Source organism: Podarcis bocagei (assembly GCF_964188305.1).
Source record: "Podarcis bocagei genome assembly, chromosome: 5".
NCBI classification, from domain to species: Eukaryota; Metazoa; Chordata; class Lepidosauria; order Squamata; family Lacertidae; genus Podarcis; species Podarcis bocagei.
This window is the reverse complement of record NC_138129.1, coordinates 98,800,345-98,817,906: the sequence shown is the minus strand read 5'-3', so window position 1 is coordinate 98,817,906 and position 17,562 is coordinate 98,800,345. Positions and strand designations below refer to the sequence as shown.

The 17,562-nt window shown below is 43.9% G+C and overlaps 1 protein-coding gene across 1 annotated transcript in view; it reads left to right on the top strand.

The window, feature by feature from the left end:
• The window catches only part of TNN (tenascin N), a gene marked incomplete at its 5' end in the record, with an annotated part of 34,904 nt that extends 23,150 nt beyond the window's left edge, over window positions 1–11,754 (top strand). The window contains 5 exons of the mRNA XM_081195512.1: window positions 1,163–1,314; window positions 2,898–2,994; window positions 4,039–4,206; window positions 5,353–5,516; window positions 10,723–11,754. Of these exons, the coding sequence (XP_081051638.1) occupies window positions 1,163–1,314; window positions 2,898–2,994; window positions 4,039–4,206; window positions 5,353–5,516; window positions 10,723–10,854 (713 nt within the window). The 3' untranslated portion in view covers window positions 10,855–11,754. The remainder of the gene's footprint in view (window positions 1–1,162; window positions 1,315–2,897; window positions 2,995–4,038; window positions 4,207–5,352; window positions 5,517–10,722) is intronic.
• Window positions 11,755–17,562: the final 5,808 nt, after the last annotated feature.

Below are 17,562 nucleotides of genomic sequence, written 5' to 3'. Positions count from 1 at the left end.
CATTTGCTCCCTGAGAAGCATATAATCTGAAAAACTGACAGTGGGAAAAACAGTAAGAGAGAAGGAAAGACAAGGGTTTGGAGAGATGGCTATAAGCAAACACAGCTAGACATAAATGCTGTGCAATCCTATGCATGTCTTCTCAGAAGTAAATCTTATTGCACTCCATGGGACTAGCTCCCAGGTAAGTGCTGGAAGTGACAAGAGTGCTGATCAATTTGCACTGCAGGCTGATGTAGCTGCAGGAGAAAGAGCAGACAGAGAGAGGAAACTCCAGACTTCATAGGCTGTCCTCCTTTTGTTGACCTTCCTTCAGACAGATCTTAGGGTTGGTGGTTTCCCTTCCTACTCACCTTCCTTCTCCTTCATGCCTCCCTGATGACTTTGAGCTCTCCCTCTTGAGGTGCAAAAGCAAGCATCGCTTCTTGCATCTCCATTGTAGGTAGATAGAATTAGAGATATTTCCTGTCGAGCATGCATTTCTGGTAGCAAATATTAGCTTGCTTCTTTTCCTAAACTCAGTGTGTCTCAGTGTGATTGTATGCAGGGTAAAGTGTGCTCCTCCAGCAGGGATTCTATATCCAGTTCAGTTTCTGCTGGGTGTTCCAAACAAATGCTAACAGTAAGTATGTACAGGCTGGCAGCCTTAGCCTTGGTTTATGGAACTGCATTTGATCATGTTCATGCCTCCCTTCAGGTCTCCCTGCTCTCTGCCATTCGTGGTCTGTGTAGGACAGGGGATAGATTTATTTGGCCTATTCTTGCTCTTTCCGACACAAACTGAAATGCAGCTATCAATTGAAATTTGCAGTTCTCAAAATTTTGCAAAGCAGTTGTCAAAACAAAAAACCGTGTATAAAAAAAACAGGGAGAGTGCACAAAAATGCACACATTAGTGAAAATAATGCATAAAATGCATTTGATTAAGCTGTGTGCAAAAATGTGTATTAGGAGGAAGGCACAGAAAATGCATGTGAACTTGCATACAAATTCCCCCTCCCCAACATTTTTGCAAACTGAACTTAAGAATGGAAAACTGGAAAATTTAGGGAAACGGTTGCCCTGGCCTCCTTTATATTGCTGTGCTGTACAAATATTCTTTGTTTTTCATCTTTCTTTTTGAACTTGCTCACTTGGCTTTCCCCCTCCTTTGCTCCTGCAGTCAGTTTGCGCTATCCCTTCCCTGCGGACTGCAGCCAGACCCAGGAAAACGGACACTCTGCCAGCGGCATGTACACCATCTACCTGAACGGTGACGTCAACAGACCCCTGCAGGTGTACTGTGACATGGCCACTGATGGAGGCGGATGGATAGTGAGTTCTGCTCTTAAACAGCTCTGTTTTCAATCCTTTCACAAAGCACTCGTGCGACAGATTTGGCCCTTTTCACCAAGGGCAGCATACTATCACTTGGTGGTCATATTGCAACCAACCACACCAAAAGCATACTTGCCTCTGCAGGACCTGCACCAAAATTCAGACAGTATTGTGGGGGATGAGGTGAGTAGCAGCACGCAGGTCAAAGCACAAACCCCACAGGTTAGGTGTGCCCTGGAAAGTTAGCAGTGGTAGTCAGAAATGCAACAGTACAAGGCAGGGTCTTCATATGCTTCAAAAAGCCTACCTTGAAGTTTCCTTGTTAGGGGTGAGTGGATGTCCTGCGTGGCATTCCTGTTCTTGCTTGTGGGCTGGTTCTGCCCCTTGGTTTCCTCTTTTCTGCATTATCATTTAACCAGGAGAATTTCTAATTTGGGAACTGGTTTCTCTACGCTGTTTATTTCGTCTCTCTCCCCTCCCTGCCTTTACAGCTTACTGATATGCATGAGTTCATGCACACAATGGTTAAAACTCTGCACAAAAAGGAATATTGGTGAGAGAAGGAGTTCCTTTTCCTCCTGTGATTTAATCAATAACTACATGTGCTTGAGTTCATTGATAACCTGTTGAAGTGGGGGTGGGGGGAGAGAGGAGAACCAAAAGCTGCATAGAACTGCAAAGAAAGAAAGAAAGAAAGAAAGAAAGAAAGAAAGAAAGAAAGAAAGAAAGAAAGAAAGAAAGAAAGAGTGGATCACAAAGGCATTGGTGTTACTCCACAAACAAAATAGAGATATTCAGATGGGGAGAATTCTATAATTCTTGGTCAAATTAAGTTGGCCTCATCAGGTTAGGTATTTCTTATTGTGCCTGTTGTTTGAGCCTTCTTATCTTCAGTTTCTCATAGAATCATAGAATCATAGAGTTGGAAGAGACCACAAGGGCCATCGAGTCCAACCCCCTGCCAAGCAGGAAACACCATCAGAGCACTCCTGACATATGGATGTCAAGCCTCTGCTTAAAGACCTTCAAAGAGGAGACTCCACCACACTCCTTGGCAGCAAATTCCACTGTCCAACAGCTCTTACTGTCAGGAAGTTCTTCCTAATGTTTAGGTGGAATCTTCTTTCTTGTAGTTTGGATCCATTGCTCCGTGTCCGCTTCTCTGGAGCAGCAGAAAACAACCTTTCTCCCTCCTCTATGTGACATCCTTTTATATATTTGAACATGGCTATCATATTACCCCTTAACCTCCTCTTCTCCAGGCTAAACATGCCCAACTCCCTTAGCCGTTCCTCATAAGGCATCGTTTCCAGACCTTTGACCATTTTGGTTGCCCTCCTCTGGACACGTTCCAGTTTGTCAGTGTCCTTCTTGAACTGTGGTGCCCAGAACTGGACACAGTACTCCAGGTGAGGTCTGACCAGAGCAGAATACAGTGGCACTATTACTTCCCTTGATCTAGATGCTATACTCCTATTGATGCAGCTCATAATTGCATTGGCTTTTTTTTTCTGTCTATCATCCTATCATTGGTTTTCAAAGGACCAGACCTATCACTTGGCTTTTGTTTGCTTTTGCAGGTGTTTCAGAGACGGAACACAGGGCAGCTGGATTTCTTTAAGCGCTGGAGGAACTACGTTGAAGGCTTTGGAGACCCTGCTGGGGAATTTTGGCTTGGTACTATATCTGCATTCTGTATGCGACCAGGGAAGGGTGCCACAGGTTTTGTAAAAAGTGCCGCTGCTCGTGCATATATAGTTATCTGGTCTTTCTGGCCAGTGCTATGGATAGGTGAGCTCAGTGGCTTAGGGTGGGCAGGGCGAGAGGGGCTGTGGCCCCGGGTGCAAGATTTGTAGGGGTGCAACTGCCAGTATTGCCAACTAGTTGCACTGGAGAAGATGCACAATGGAGGGAGTGGGAAGGAAAGGAACCACAAAAAGGAGGGGGAGTCTCTTAGTTCTTTTTTTCTTTGGTTTCAATTGGTGGATGTTGCTGCTGCTGCCGACACCCCCAAAAGTCCTTCTCCCCTGGACGCTTGCGTGTGTGTGTCTTCAGCTCTTGGGGGGGGGTGTGTGTGCTGGAAGCCTGTCTGTGCTGGAGGACTCTTCAAGCTGCTCCCTTTGCATTCAATCAGTTGTCAGGAGCTGAGCAGGTAGAGGAGAGGAAGGGCAAACAGAGGCGGAGTGGAGAGGAGGGAAAAGCAAATTACTCAAAGCAAATCCCTGGGTCTCACCCAGGTGTGCCTGGGGGGTGGTTTTCAAAGCTCCCCCCCCCGGCCAGCCCTGTCTCTTCCCCAAGGAGAGCACACACATCTGGTGAGTCCTCTGCAAGAGCTGCAGCTGAGCTGCCACTGCCACCTCTACCTTTGTCCCCGCTGCCTCTGAGCTACCCTGCCTCACTGCTCAAGTCAAGCTGGCCAACAGACTGCCCTGGCCAGCCGGCTTGCGCTTGGCACAGGCTGGCGGAGCAGGTGCAGGGAGCAGCCCCCAGGCAGCAGGAGAGGTGAAGGCACATTGCCTCCGAAGAGCTCTCGGTATGCATTTATATCGCAAAAACAATGGGTGGAGTTCAGCTAAGTTTACTCTGGACGTACTGAAATTTATAGACCTAGCTTTGTCATGAAAACTTTCTGGCTTTGTTGCCTGTGGAAATATTTCTTACTGGCCACGGAGAAGTGGAACTGTGGTTGTCTGCAAACTTACTCTGGACTGTTTCTTTCAGGCCTTGAAAAGCTGCACCAGCTCACCAGTAGCGCCCCCGTCCCCTATGAACTGAGGGTGGATTTACGAACGCACAATGAGTCTGCCTACGCCGTCTACGACCTCTTCCAGGTGGGCTCCAGCAGGGAGCGATACAAGCTCTCCGTGGGGAAGTACAGAGGCACCGCTGGTAAGGAAAACGTTATTTGGCTGGCAGTATCATGTGTAGACACTGGACACAGAAGCAGCGAGACACCCTTCACTGGGTGGAGCTAACTAGCTTGTCAGGTGTTAAAATGGCCAGAATATAAATAGTTTACGTACTGACCTGGTGCTCTGCTGCTCTTCTGGGCCACAGCCAGCACATGCTGCTGTAGTCCAAAACAGGTGGAGGGCACCAGGTTGGAGAAGGCTGGTTTAACAGTATAGTCTTATAGAAAGCAAAAAGCTTTCTTTGCAATTCTTCCCCATGAAATCACTTTATGACCTGCGTACAAAGAGACAGATGTACATGTGTGGTTTTATAGATGGAGCAAAACCACACCTGTGTGCTATATACATAAGTGGGAGGATGTGTAAAGAGACAACACTAGCACAGACAACATAAATTTTATGCCTAAATTGAGTATGACCCTGGCACTTAAGGGGCCAGTAATATTTTTGCCTTACCCTTCCAACAAAAATCATTATTCCCTTTAGTAGGTGATATAGCATATTGACAGAAAAACATCTTTAACACCTTTCTCATACTCCAGTCGTGTCTGTTGACTTCATCAGTGTAACGATTTCTCAACTTCCCAAAAGCCACTCCTCTGCCAGGAGGGATACTTTTTGGTGCCTCAGTGGTAGGTGCTATGAAGAGATTTATTACTAGCTATTTATTCGCTTCATTGTTAGTTACTCCTTTAACTGTGCAGTCTTAGGTCTGTCTACTCAGAAGTATGTCCAGCTCAGAAGAACAAAAAGGGGCCATTACAGAATCCTGCAGTAGCAAATTCCCCATAATACTTTTAATAATTTACTTCCAGTATATCTGTAAAATCATGCAGGTTTACTAGCAGTGAATAAAGTCCACTGTGAGCTGACTACAATTCCAACATCCATCTGAGCTGCAAATTTATGCAGGAGAAGCCGATGCTGATACAAATCTTGTATAGTTGGCCATTTGTGTTCTCTCCTTTTAGCAGTAGTTGTGTAGTTGAGAAAAGTTACCTTGCATTTCTGATTCCTCTAGGCAGGCTTTCGCAGCTCTTATTTCAGGTACCCAGGTGTACTCGGGTTTTAATGAAGCCAGGATCCCCTTGGTCCTAATGCTGCCTCCCTTCCCCCAATTCAGGGGATGCCATGACTTACCACAATGGTTGGAGATTTACCACCTGGGACAGGGACAGCGACATCGCTCTCAGCAACTGCGCAATCACACATCACGGTGGCTGGTGGTATAAGAACTGCCACTTGGCCAATCTGAATGGCAAATATGGCGAAGACAAGCACAGTGAGGTGAGTACTGGGCACTCTGCCCAGCAGATGTGGGGAACCTTTGGCCCTCCAAAAGCTGCTGAACCACGACTCCCATCATCCCTGGCCATTGGCCATGCTGGCTGGCGCTGATGGTAGTTGTAGTCAGCAACACCTGGAAGGCCACAGGTTCCCCCCACCTGCTGTATGGTTCTCCTTTTATATATCAGGTATGCGATTTTCCCCCAAGTGCCTACTAAAATGCTGGCAACATGAGGCACTTCCCTGCGGTTGTCATTAAAAGTTTGGAACTGCCTTACCTGTCTCACAATGGAATGGAAACCCTTTCTATTCTGCCATTTCTTAACTCTGAATTTATATCAGGAGTTGTTATTCCTTGGGCTGCAATGTTTGATTTGTTTTTTCATTGGATCCATCCATTAAAACATTTTTACACATGTCTACTCAAATGTGAGCCCCACGGACACTTATTCCCAGGTACCGGTGTATATAGGATTGCAGTATTAGGTTTTCTCATACAGTTGTTAGGAAAATCTGAAAACTGAAATTCTCAAAACTTAATCATGAGCACAGATCCCCCCCCCCCCCGAATATGTCAGAAAATGGCTGCTGAGGTCTGGAACAAAGAGCCTGAAAGATGGGAAGATGAGCCCTTGTGCCCTTTTGCCGCATTTCTGCTGAAAAGCACATTGCAGCAGATTTATGGAGAAAGAGGCGCCACAGAGCAGCGCCTTAGTGGTTAGAGACAACTATGACTCAGGAAAGGCTTTTCCTCCCCAGGTTGAATCTCACAGCCAGGTGGTAGCCTTTGGCAAGCTCTTCCTGCACAAAGAATAAGAGGCTAATAATATTGACCTATGGGACGTGGGTGGCGCTGTGGGTAAAAGCCTCAGCGCCTGGGACTTGCCGATCGAAAGGTCGGCGGTTCGAATCCCCGCTGCGGGGTGCGCTCCCATCGTTCGGTCCCAGCGCCTGCCAACCTAGCAGTTCGAAAGCACCCCCGGGTGCAAGTAGATAAATAGGGACCACTTACCAGCGGGAAGGTAAACGGCGTTTCCGTGTGCTGTGCTGGCTCGCCAGATGCAGCTTGCCACGCTGGCCATGTGACCCGGAAGTGTCTGCGGACAGCGCTGGCCCCCGGCCTCTTAAGTGAGATGGGCGCACAACCCTAGAGTCTGTCAAGACTGGCCTGTACGGGCAGGGGTACCTTTACCTTTACCTTTAATATTGACCTACCTTGCTAGATTACAAGACAGTGTATGTGAAATGCTTTGATCACTCAGAATTACTATGCTCAAAAGTATTGCACACTTTCCTTCCTCCTCCTCCTCTTTCCACCCTTCCTCATACAGAGACCAGAATAGCTAACAACATTCATAAAATGCAGCATAAAAGTGAAATCAAAACCACAATTCACAGTGATACATGATAATAGGATATGACATCATCAACAACAACAATTTATTTTATTGCATTAGCCGTGTGGCCATAGCATGATATACATTAAAATAACAACATAAAATAGGGGTGGGGAGGTAAAGGTAGATATCGTCCTGGGTGATTACTTAAACAAAGAAAAAAAGAAAAAAGAAAAAACTGCTGAGGCTGGAAGCTCTTAATATTAATTATAAAAAATCGAAAGTCCTCCACTTCACTCGTTCCCGCAAACTCAAACTGGAGCCGCTTATTTTTTTATATTTTTTTTATAAAATTTTTTATTGGTTTTACAAAATTATTGAAACAATACAAACATATAAAAAGACATACAAACACGTATAGTTTCATAACCTTTTTTTCATGAACCTTGTTTCTCAGACTCCCCCATACCTCCCCTTTCTGCATCGCAATGTCCAAGATTTTTAGCAACTTCTAAATATTTCTGTCAAGCCTCTGTCCTCTTAATCTTTCCTTCAGTCTAATCTTATATCGCTGTAACCCTTTCTTTCTCAAGACCTCGACATTCTAACATTCATCAAGTTTATAATAGTCCTTAAGATAGATTTTAAATTTCTTCCATTCTTCTTCCGCCGTCTCCTTTCCCTGATCACGGATTCTGCCAGTCATCTCAGCCAATGTCATGTAGTCCATCACTTTCATCTGCCATTCTTCCAGGGTGGGTAGATCTTGTGTCTTCCAATACTTTGCGATAAGTATTCTTGCTGCTGTTGTAGCATACATAAAGAAAGTTCTGTCCTTCTTTGACACCAATTGGCCGACAATGCCCAAGAGAAAGGCCTCTGGTTTCTTAGGGAAAGTACATTTAAGTACCTTTTTCATTTCATTATATATCATTTCCCAGAAAGCCTTAATCTTCGGGCATGTCCACCAAAGGTGATAGAAAGTACCTTCAGTTTCTTTACATTTCCAACACTTATTATCAGGCAAATGGTAAATTTTTGCTAGCTTGACTGGGGTCATGTACCACCTGTAAATCATTTTCATGATATTTTCCTTTAAGGCATTACATGCCGTGAATTTAATACCGGTGTTCCACAACCATTCCCAGTCAGCAAACATAATGTTATGGCCAATGTCCTGTGCCCACTTAATCATAGCCGATTTAACTGTTTCATCTTGTGTATTCCATTTCAGCAGCAAATTATACATTCTTGACAAGTTCTTAGTATTGGGTTCTAACAGTTCAGTTTCTAATTTTGATTTCTCCACCTGGAAGCCAATTTTTCTATCTTGTTTGTAAACCTCCATTATTTGATAATAATGGAGCCAATCTCGTACTTTAGGTTTCAATTTCTCATGACTTTGTAATTTCAATTTATCTCCATCTTGTTCCAAGATTTCCCAATACTTTGGCCATTCAGCCTCCATATTGAGTTTCTTCAATGCCTTAGCCTCCAAGGGTGACAACCATCTAGGGGTTTTGTTTTCCAACAAGTCTTTATATCTTATCCAAACATTAAATAGCGCTTTTCTGACAATGTGATTTTTAAAGGCCCTATGCACTTTGATTTTATCATAGCATAGATAAGCATGCCAACCAAATGCATTATTGAAACCTTCTAAGTCCAAGATATCTGTGTTCTCGAGGAGCATCCACTCTTTCAGCCAGCAAAACGCTGCTGCTTCATAGTACAGTTTTAAGTCCGGCAGGGCAAATCCCCCTCTTTCTTTTGCATCTGTAAGTACTTTAAATTTTATTCTGGGCTTTTTGCCCTGCCAGACAAATTTTGCAATATCTTTTTGCCACTTAAGACCACAGGTGGCTACTTAGAAAAGGTAAAAGCCTTTAAATATCTAGGCGTAATATTCACTTATAATCTCTCCTGGACCACCCATCTTCAATCTGCCTTTCTTGCTGCAACCACGACCTCTTAACGCCATTGTCCGATTTTACCACCAGAAGGGCGGCAAACACCTTCCAGCAGCAATTCAAATATTTAATGCCAAAGTTGTCCCTAAATTATTATATGGATGCGAAGTATGGACTACAGCAATATCAGGTAACTTGGATCGCCCACTTCATATGTTTCTGAGATCTCTTTCCGGCGTCCCGAGATGTGTCTCAGGTGCAGCCCTACGACTCAAGTTCGCCCAGTCCTCAATTGTTAAACGAGCATGGAGCCGAGCCATTTCCTACAGCTTCTACCTACTAACATCGGATGCTCGAATTAGAGGTGGTTTTTCCAATCTGATCCTAAGAGATATTCATAATTCCCCTTGGAAAACTACAATTAACCTCAAATTCCGCTCTCTTCTCAATTTGAACTGTAAAACTGTCCTTAGCTCAGAGTGTATCAGCCCGGCGGCCCTACCTCTAATTAAAAAGAAACTACAGCAACTTGACTTTTCTAATACAGCTTCCTATGCAAGAGGACCATGTTCAGGCCTAGCTCTAGCTATTCCACCCCCTGAAGGGATCCCTCTATACTGCTTCACAATTTCTTCGGAGGCTAAGCGTAGGGCCTTTACCTGTGCCCGTCTCAACTGTTTTCCTACAGCAGTTCTGTCGGGTCGTTATTCCAGAGTTCCCATTGCAAATAGAACATGCTCTTGTAATGACACGGCCCTGGAGACTATGGAACATGTAATGCTCTTCTGTCCCAACTGGACAGATGAAAGATCTCGGTTTTTAACTCCCCTCGTGAATAAGCTTCATCTTCCAATCCAGCCTTGGATAGTGTCCCTCTTTCTGCAAGATTCTGATTGTTGGATTACCGAGATGACAGCAAACTTCCTGCTTAGGATATGACATCAGTGTTTAAGCCAGTGGAGCAGGAAACATTTTAGACAGTTAGACAAACAGTGTTTCTCCATCTGTGCTCTGAAGACCTGCAAAAATAAGCTGGTGGGGGCACTCTGATCTGGAGAGACTTTCATAGATGCATGGCATAGGTGCATGGCAGTTTATCAACACCTATTGAAAGGTTTTGAGGACTGAATCTAATCCATGGAGCTGTTGTGGCAGCTAGACTGGTGACGGAGTGGCCACCGAGACCATATAACACCGGTCCTGAAAGACCTACATTGGCTCCCAGTACCTTTCCGAGCACAATTCAAAGTGTTGGTGCTGACCTTGAAAGCCCTAAACGGCCTCGGTCCAGTATACCCGAAGGAGCATCTCCACCACCATTGTTCTGCCCAGACACTGAGGTCCAGCTCTGAGGGCCTTCTGGCGGTTCCCTCACTGCGAGAAGCCAAGTTACAGGGAACCAGGCAGAGGGCCTTCTCGGAGGTGGCACCCGCCCTGTGGAACACCCTCCCATCAGATGTCAAAGAGAAAAACAACTACCTGACATTGAGAAGACATCTCAAGGCAGTCCTGTTTAGCGAATGTGTGACATTTCAATGTATTTTTAATCTTTGTTGGAAGCCACCCTGAGTGGCTGGGGAAACCCAGCCAGATGGGCGGGGTACAAATAAATTATTATTATTATTATTATTATTATTATTATTATTATTATTAATAATAATAATAATAATAATTTTATTGGCCATAACAGCAAGTGAAAAATAATATGGTTGAAATGGTATTATTTCTACTATAAACATGGGCAGGAGTTTTAATTTTTGCCCACAGATTCAAGCAGTTTCTTTGGCATGCCAAAGACCCCAGGTTTAATCCCTGGTGTTTCCAGTTAAGAGCTGGAAAAAACTCTTGCCTGAAGCCCCAGAGAGGCAGTCGACAAGGACAAGCCTCCAGTGGTCTGACTTGGTATAGCTCAGGGCAGTGTTCTTTGTGATGCTTGAATACCTGTTTTTCTCTTTCCAGGGAATTAACTGGGAGCCATGGAAAGGCCACTTGTTCTCCATCCCTTACACCGAGATGAAGTTCCGTCCACGCTCACACCCAATCTTGGGTAGAAAAAGGAGATCTCTAGCAGGGAAGGAACCCAGGTTTTAAAATGGATGAAATGTGGTGCTTGTCAAGTGAAACATGGCGATGCATTATCGTGTAAACCATGTGACCTTGGGTTGCTTATTTTAGTACATTTATAATCGCATACAACTGGTTACAGGCTTCCTCAGAAGAATTATCTGGTTTAATTGGTTGGGATCAGCACAGAACCTGCACTGCACTGTGAGTGCAATTTGAAAAGAATAAGGTAGGGGACTAAGGGCTGGCTCAGAATTCTTCTTCTTGTGGAGGGCCATGTCTATCGAGGCTCCCTCTGCTTGTAGTGGCCTCTGGTTCTGACAGCTACCATGGATCAGGAGGGCCCATTCCAGCCCTCCAATTGTTCCATGTTCTTGACAAGAACTTCCCCCACAGCAGGGTCTTGCTTTTCCTTGCCAGAGAAAACAAAGAAGTCACCACACCATCTCTTTTCCTTCTTTGCTCTGTCTCTCGGGTGCTTTGCTTACTCCGCTCAACAAGGACCCGATTGGTCTGCTGTGCTCTGATTTCTGAGATGTAGCTTTGCAAAAACCCCAGGTGCTAATTTAACATATTTTTCTATCCATGGTGTTCCCTGCAAGACACCAAAAGCCAACAGTATCAAACTCTCAAGCGCTGCTGAGAATGATGCGGTTGTATCTCAAAGATGCCTCTCCTAAATAAAGCACGACCTTTGCTCTTTTTCAGGGCTGACCCTGTCCATGAGGCAAGGTGAGGCAATTGCCTCAGGTGGCAGAAGCCCATGAGGTAGGGCCCCACCCTGCAGGCAGAGAAGTGGCAGCAGCACTGGTTTCTGGCTAGATCTCACCGAATCTCACATGATCTCACTGAAATATTGCAAGATCTCACAGAGCATGTGAGATCTCGCTGGAAGCCAGCACTGCTGTGCAACGCAGATGAGGCAGGCTTCAGCAGGGACCGGGGGGGGGGGGGGGACGGACGGACGGACTTGTTCTTTGGCTCCATTCCCATGTGAGAAATTGTTTCATCCCCTTTTCTCCCACGCTCTTTTCACTTGAGAAATTGTTTCTGTACTAAGTCACAAAACTGTACCATTTCATACTGGAAGTGTTCCTCCATATCCTCCTGCCCCAAATGCCTTGCTAAGGGGAACACTCCTCTCAGACATGTAGTTTTCTACGTGCAGAGATATTGTGCTATGGAGAAGCATGCAGTCCTTTTAAGCCTCTGTTCTGCAGCCTGAAGTGACTCAGCCCTGACAGAAGTTTGCCAAGCCATGTGTAAAACTTTAGTTACAGCACCACCTAATGTTGATTTCAAGTATGACTAAAAGGGGGCTTATAGCAAGTCAGTATTTCTAATGTGGTATATATGCTTTACTAGGGGGTGCGCTCCTACTTGTTCTACTCACCAACACGTTCACCCCCTTCAGCTTCCCCTTTCCACCCTGTTCAACTGCTAAGCTCATTTTTCACCTTCTCAACACCATTTCTGAAGCCACTTCTGTTCTTCAGTCCTGCTTTGCACACCTGTTTTCACCTTCGCTTTCATGTCTAAACTTCCTCTGCACTCTTTTTCTGCAACCTCCTTGTACACAAACCATGCCCAGAGTAATCTTGCGTATCATCTCTGAGGGAATTTAATACAGTATATGATTCCCTGAGGACCTACGTGTGTGGATAAACAAAAGAATCGGCTGGGTGCCCAGATTCAAAATTTGGGGCTGAGCATACTGAGAGCCCCAGTAGCAGAGATTAAACTCACAAAAGTTAAGCTGCAGCACAACATTAGGACTATAGATTGTTCATCTGCACACAGCAGCTGACCTCTTTCTACCCCTCTTGCAATGAGCAGACCACACACCTTTAAGTTTTAAATGCTTTACTTAGCAGATTCAAGGTCTAAGACGTGCAATGTTCCATGCAGCAACAAGGATAATAAAGGCAAGATACCCCTCCATAGAAAATACAGAATATAGTTCCAAACCTGTGCTGTGAGCTTTGGAGCAAGCTCACACATCTCTGTCTTGTTACATTATGCACACACACACACACACACACACACACACACACACACACTACAAAGGCTTTACTTCCTCCATTTCCGGGTGTGACCTAGCTGAGCCTATCTAGCAAAATACAACTCTGTAGTCCTTTTCCCCTCCATGCACTAACTAACAGTTGTGCATAGTTATGTCTGACTGCAGTGTCCCACAACTTTCTTCTTCCGTACAGGCAACCCCCAACTTGTGCAGGGTTGTGTTTCGGGTCATTGTGTGCTTGCGTGAAATCGCATGCAATTGAAACACCCCACTCCGCCCCCCATTCTGTTTTTTTTTTTTAAAAAAATATTTATTAAAGTTTTCAAAATGTTACAAAAAGAGAAAACAGAGAAAATAGCAACGAAAGAAAATACAAAGAATCCCCTTCCCACCATGTAAAAAAGAAGAAAGAAGAAAATTTCAAAAAAAAGGTGACAAAATTGCAAAAATCCCAAACTTTAAAAAAGAAAAAAAAACATTTAAAAACAAGTTCATTATTTTCAGACCCTTAACTGTCATTACCTTCTTTCTTAGACCTCCTCCTCCTCCCTTCCTTTGTATCCTAGTTATTAATTATCCCAGCAAATCCTTTCCTTTCCATGTTTCATAAAATTCTATCATTACATTACCCTAGACTATTTTAATCCTATCTTTCTATAATAAGATAAACCTTAAAAATTTAAAGCTTAAGTCTTAACCTTGCCCGCTTCTTATAATCATAATATTCTTTCATAATTCTTTGAGCATCTTTGCTAAAGCCAGGTGATTTCTTCCAACATTTTTCTATCATTCATCAACTTTATAAACCATTCTGATAATGATAACGAAAGAAAGAAAAAAAAGGTACCCATTCTGTCCTTTTAGTGATGTCTTTTATTACCTTTCTGAGTCATTTCCGGGTTTGGTGCTATGTGTGTGATTGCACACATATCGGTCACACCTAAAATGGGGGTTGCCTGTATAGTGCAACTATTAAGCATCCTTTTCACCTTCTCTTATGAAGCCACCATCCCCTCTTACGTTCCAGAACCTTTCATGTCCCTGCTTTCATCTCCAGTGTCATTCCATCCCTCATACTCCCTCCTTTTTCACAATCTCTTTTGCATTTCCCCATTTCCCCTCATGTTCCCCTTCCCCTTCCCACATCATGATAACCTTCGTACCTTTATTCTACCTAATTATTTAGTTAGAGAAGCTTAACTTCAGTTGATGGATGTGGCGCATATCTGGGTGTTTGCTTGTTAATAATGTTAATGTTCAGATTTGCTTCATATGGCAAATAGGCTGTATGAAGGTGCTATGAAATATGTGAGGGCTCCACATCCTTTATCTTTCTCACATGAGGCAGCTGAGGAATGGAAGAGGGAAAATAGCCATTTTTTTCCTGGCAGTGTCCTTCTCATTGTACTCAGACAATAACAGAAGTTTGAATAAAGCAGAGATGGAAAGAGATTGGGATGAAAATTGTGGTTTTAAACAACAGCAGAGGTTTGTGTAAGCAGGGATAGATGTACACTGAGGGGTTGCTCTTTAAATAATAAACAAACCAGGTTTAACAAGGCCAATGCAATTCTGGGCTGCATCAATAGGAGTATAGCATCTAGATCAAGGGAAGTAATAGTGCCACTGTATTCTGCTCTGGTCAGACCTCACCTGGAGTACTGTGTCCAGTTCTGGGCACCACAATTCAAGAAGGACACTGACAAACTGGAACGTGTCCAGAGGAGGGCAACCAAAATGGTCAAAGGCCTGGAAACGATGCCTTATGAGGAACGGCTAAGGGAGCTGGGCATGTTTAGCCTGGAGAAGAGGAGGTTAAGGGGTGATATGATAGCCATGTTCAAATATATAAAAGGATGTCACATAGAGGAGGGAGAAAGGTTGTTTTCTGCTGCTCCAGAGAAGCGGACACGGAGCAATGGATCCAAACTACAAGAAAGAAGATTCCACCTAAACATTAGGAAGAGCTTCCTGACAGTAAGAGCTGTTCGACAGTGGAATTTGCTGCCAAGGAGTGTGGTGGAGTCTCCTACTTTGGAGGTCTTTAAGCAGAGGCTTGACAACCATATGTCAGGAGTGCTCTGATGGTGTTTCCTGCTTGCCAGGGGGTTGGACTCGATGGCCCTTGTGGTCTCTTCCAACTCTATGATTCTATGAACAAGGAGAAATAGCAGCGATGGGTTCAACCCAGAAGCTAAGACAGCAGAGCCTTTCCCAACTCCCTTTTCATAGTTCTCAAATTTTGTTTTAAATGCCATTTTCCCTCCTCACTGGTACTCCTTCCTCACTCTGCTCAAACTCCTGCCATTGTTTAAAACTGCCACCTTTTCCCGCTCAGTTTTTCTCCATCCCTGCTTTATTCATACCTCTGCTGTTGTTTTAAACCACCATTTCCCTCTCATTGTCTTTCTACCACTGCTTTACTCAAACTTATGCTGTTTTGAACCACCACTTTCCCCCTCTTAGTGGCTCTTCCTTCTCAGTCCCATTCCGTGGGCACTGCTGTTGTGCAACTTGCCTTCCGTTTAACCCCCTTCCCAGCCCCGACTTCATGCAAATCCGGGATTGTGATGATTCCCTACATATCCTCCAATGGCTAAGCTGATTTTACGCAATTCCGGTATTGTGGTGCAGCACGACAAATCCTCCAATGGGGGCTGTGTGATGACAGCCTTATAATTTTATGTATATAGGGAGAGAGGAAGATGAGTGTTATGTCCCTCTCCTCCCACTACCAGAATTTTCCCAACAGGGTACTCTTACTTTTGTGGAGAGTAGGGAGATTCTTTTTCTTTAGTAAAAACATAACTTCTCCCTATCACATTTGTGAAACAAAGTTTGTAATCTCTAGTGGTTCTCTCGGTTCCAAGTCACAGTGAAAGCAAATGTGGGTCAGTGATTAGATTTCTTTCTAGTGGCCTGGTTTTAAATCCCAGCTGAGTCAGGAACACAGTCTTGGACAAGTGTTTCTTAACTTCCAGTTTAAAAATGGTTATCAGATTTTGGGAGAATGAATAACTACAAAAACTGTTATAAAAACACTTTAAATAACAAATACCGAGAAGTCCAGGAGACACAAATTTCACCAAAACTATACAGGGCCCCAAGTATCTATCTTGTTGTTTTTTTTGTTTTTAAGTAACTCTTTATAGACAGAAACATAATAGTTTAGTTTAAAGAAAGCTTTAAATTCTGCCGTAATCAAGTTAGTACCTGTCTTGTTTGCTTCTGCATTCTGCTTAAATTTTATTTTTGACCAGTATGGTTAATTACTTATGCTTGTTAGAAAAAATGCATTTCTATACGATTGCCAATTTTGATACTTACTGTGGATCTTGAAACATTTCAGAAATATTTCACATTGTTTAGCAAAGTTTATACTTTAGCCACAGAATGTAATGGGGAGATTCTTATTACTTATAAATAAAGATATTTTAAAGTTATATTCTTAGAATTCTTTATGCAATCCAACCTACACAGAACATAAAATGGCAGTTTTAGTCTAGAGTTCTTCATGTGTTGTGCAAAGGAGCACACATCTAGTTGAAGCCAATGTACCTGCTGAACTTACATGGATTCTCAAATCTGAAAAGCGCCCAACTTAGTTGGCCAGTGTCCGCACACATGCTCTGTTTTGACAAAACATTTTACACTTTAGAGTAATACCTGTAAGCTAAGCTAAGCGAAGATGATCTGCAACAACAAGTAGACCACTTTGACTCAGGCACAGGAGTTGTTGCAGCACATCAAGAATCGCACGTTGTGGTTGTGATGTTGCACTGATGTCATGATTTGTGAATATGCCAGTATGCTAGGCACAGCCACAGCTGAGCATCTGCCCTGTGAGGAGGAGGAGGAGGAGGAGGAGGAGGAGGAGGAGGAGAGGGAGGCAGGCACAGACAACATCAAGGCTTGCTCCAGTCAGACTGTCCCATCCCTGGCCCAACAACCTTAAAAGTTGTACCATCTGCTTTGGTCCTTTAAAACTGTGAAGCACAGGAATTGATCGCATGACAGGGATGAGCTAGGAAGATTAGTGGTTGCAATCCTCCACCCACCAATATATTGGTAATAAACCTGTGGAATGATTACTGCCACAATGGAAAGAATTCTCTTATTGACTAAATTAATTGACTCCCTGCTTACATTTATGTAACTGTACATATCCAAAATATCTGTATCTGTGCCTTTTTTGTGAGGTAACACAATGGAAGTAAGCATGGAAAACCACTCTTAATTAGAAGCTAGGCCACCTGTAGTATCTTTTCACTTCTGTGACAGAAATGGCACCACAGCAACCTCAACAAGTAAACAGCTATGTCCTTAACTCCATCACTCAATTTAAGTTGACCCCCACTTAAGATTCTGCTGCAAGGGCCTTCTGGCAATTCCCTCACTGCAAGAAGGGGGGTTACAGGGAACCAAGCAAAGGGCCTTCTCGGTGGTGGTGCCCGCCCTTCAGACATCAAACAGATAAACAATTATACGACCTTCCATAGGCACCTGAAGGCAGCCCTGTGTCAGGAAGCTTTTAATGTATGGTGCCTTGTGTGTTCTTTTATATTCTGTTGGAAGCCACCCAGAGTACTGGGGCAACTAGATGGGGGGTGGGTACAAGTAATGAATAATAATATGGCTATAAACATAAACACACAAGGGAATGTCTCATTGAATTCAGTTGGAATTACAGTGGTACCTTGGGTTACATACGC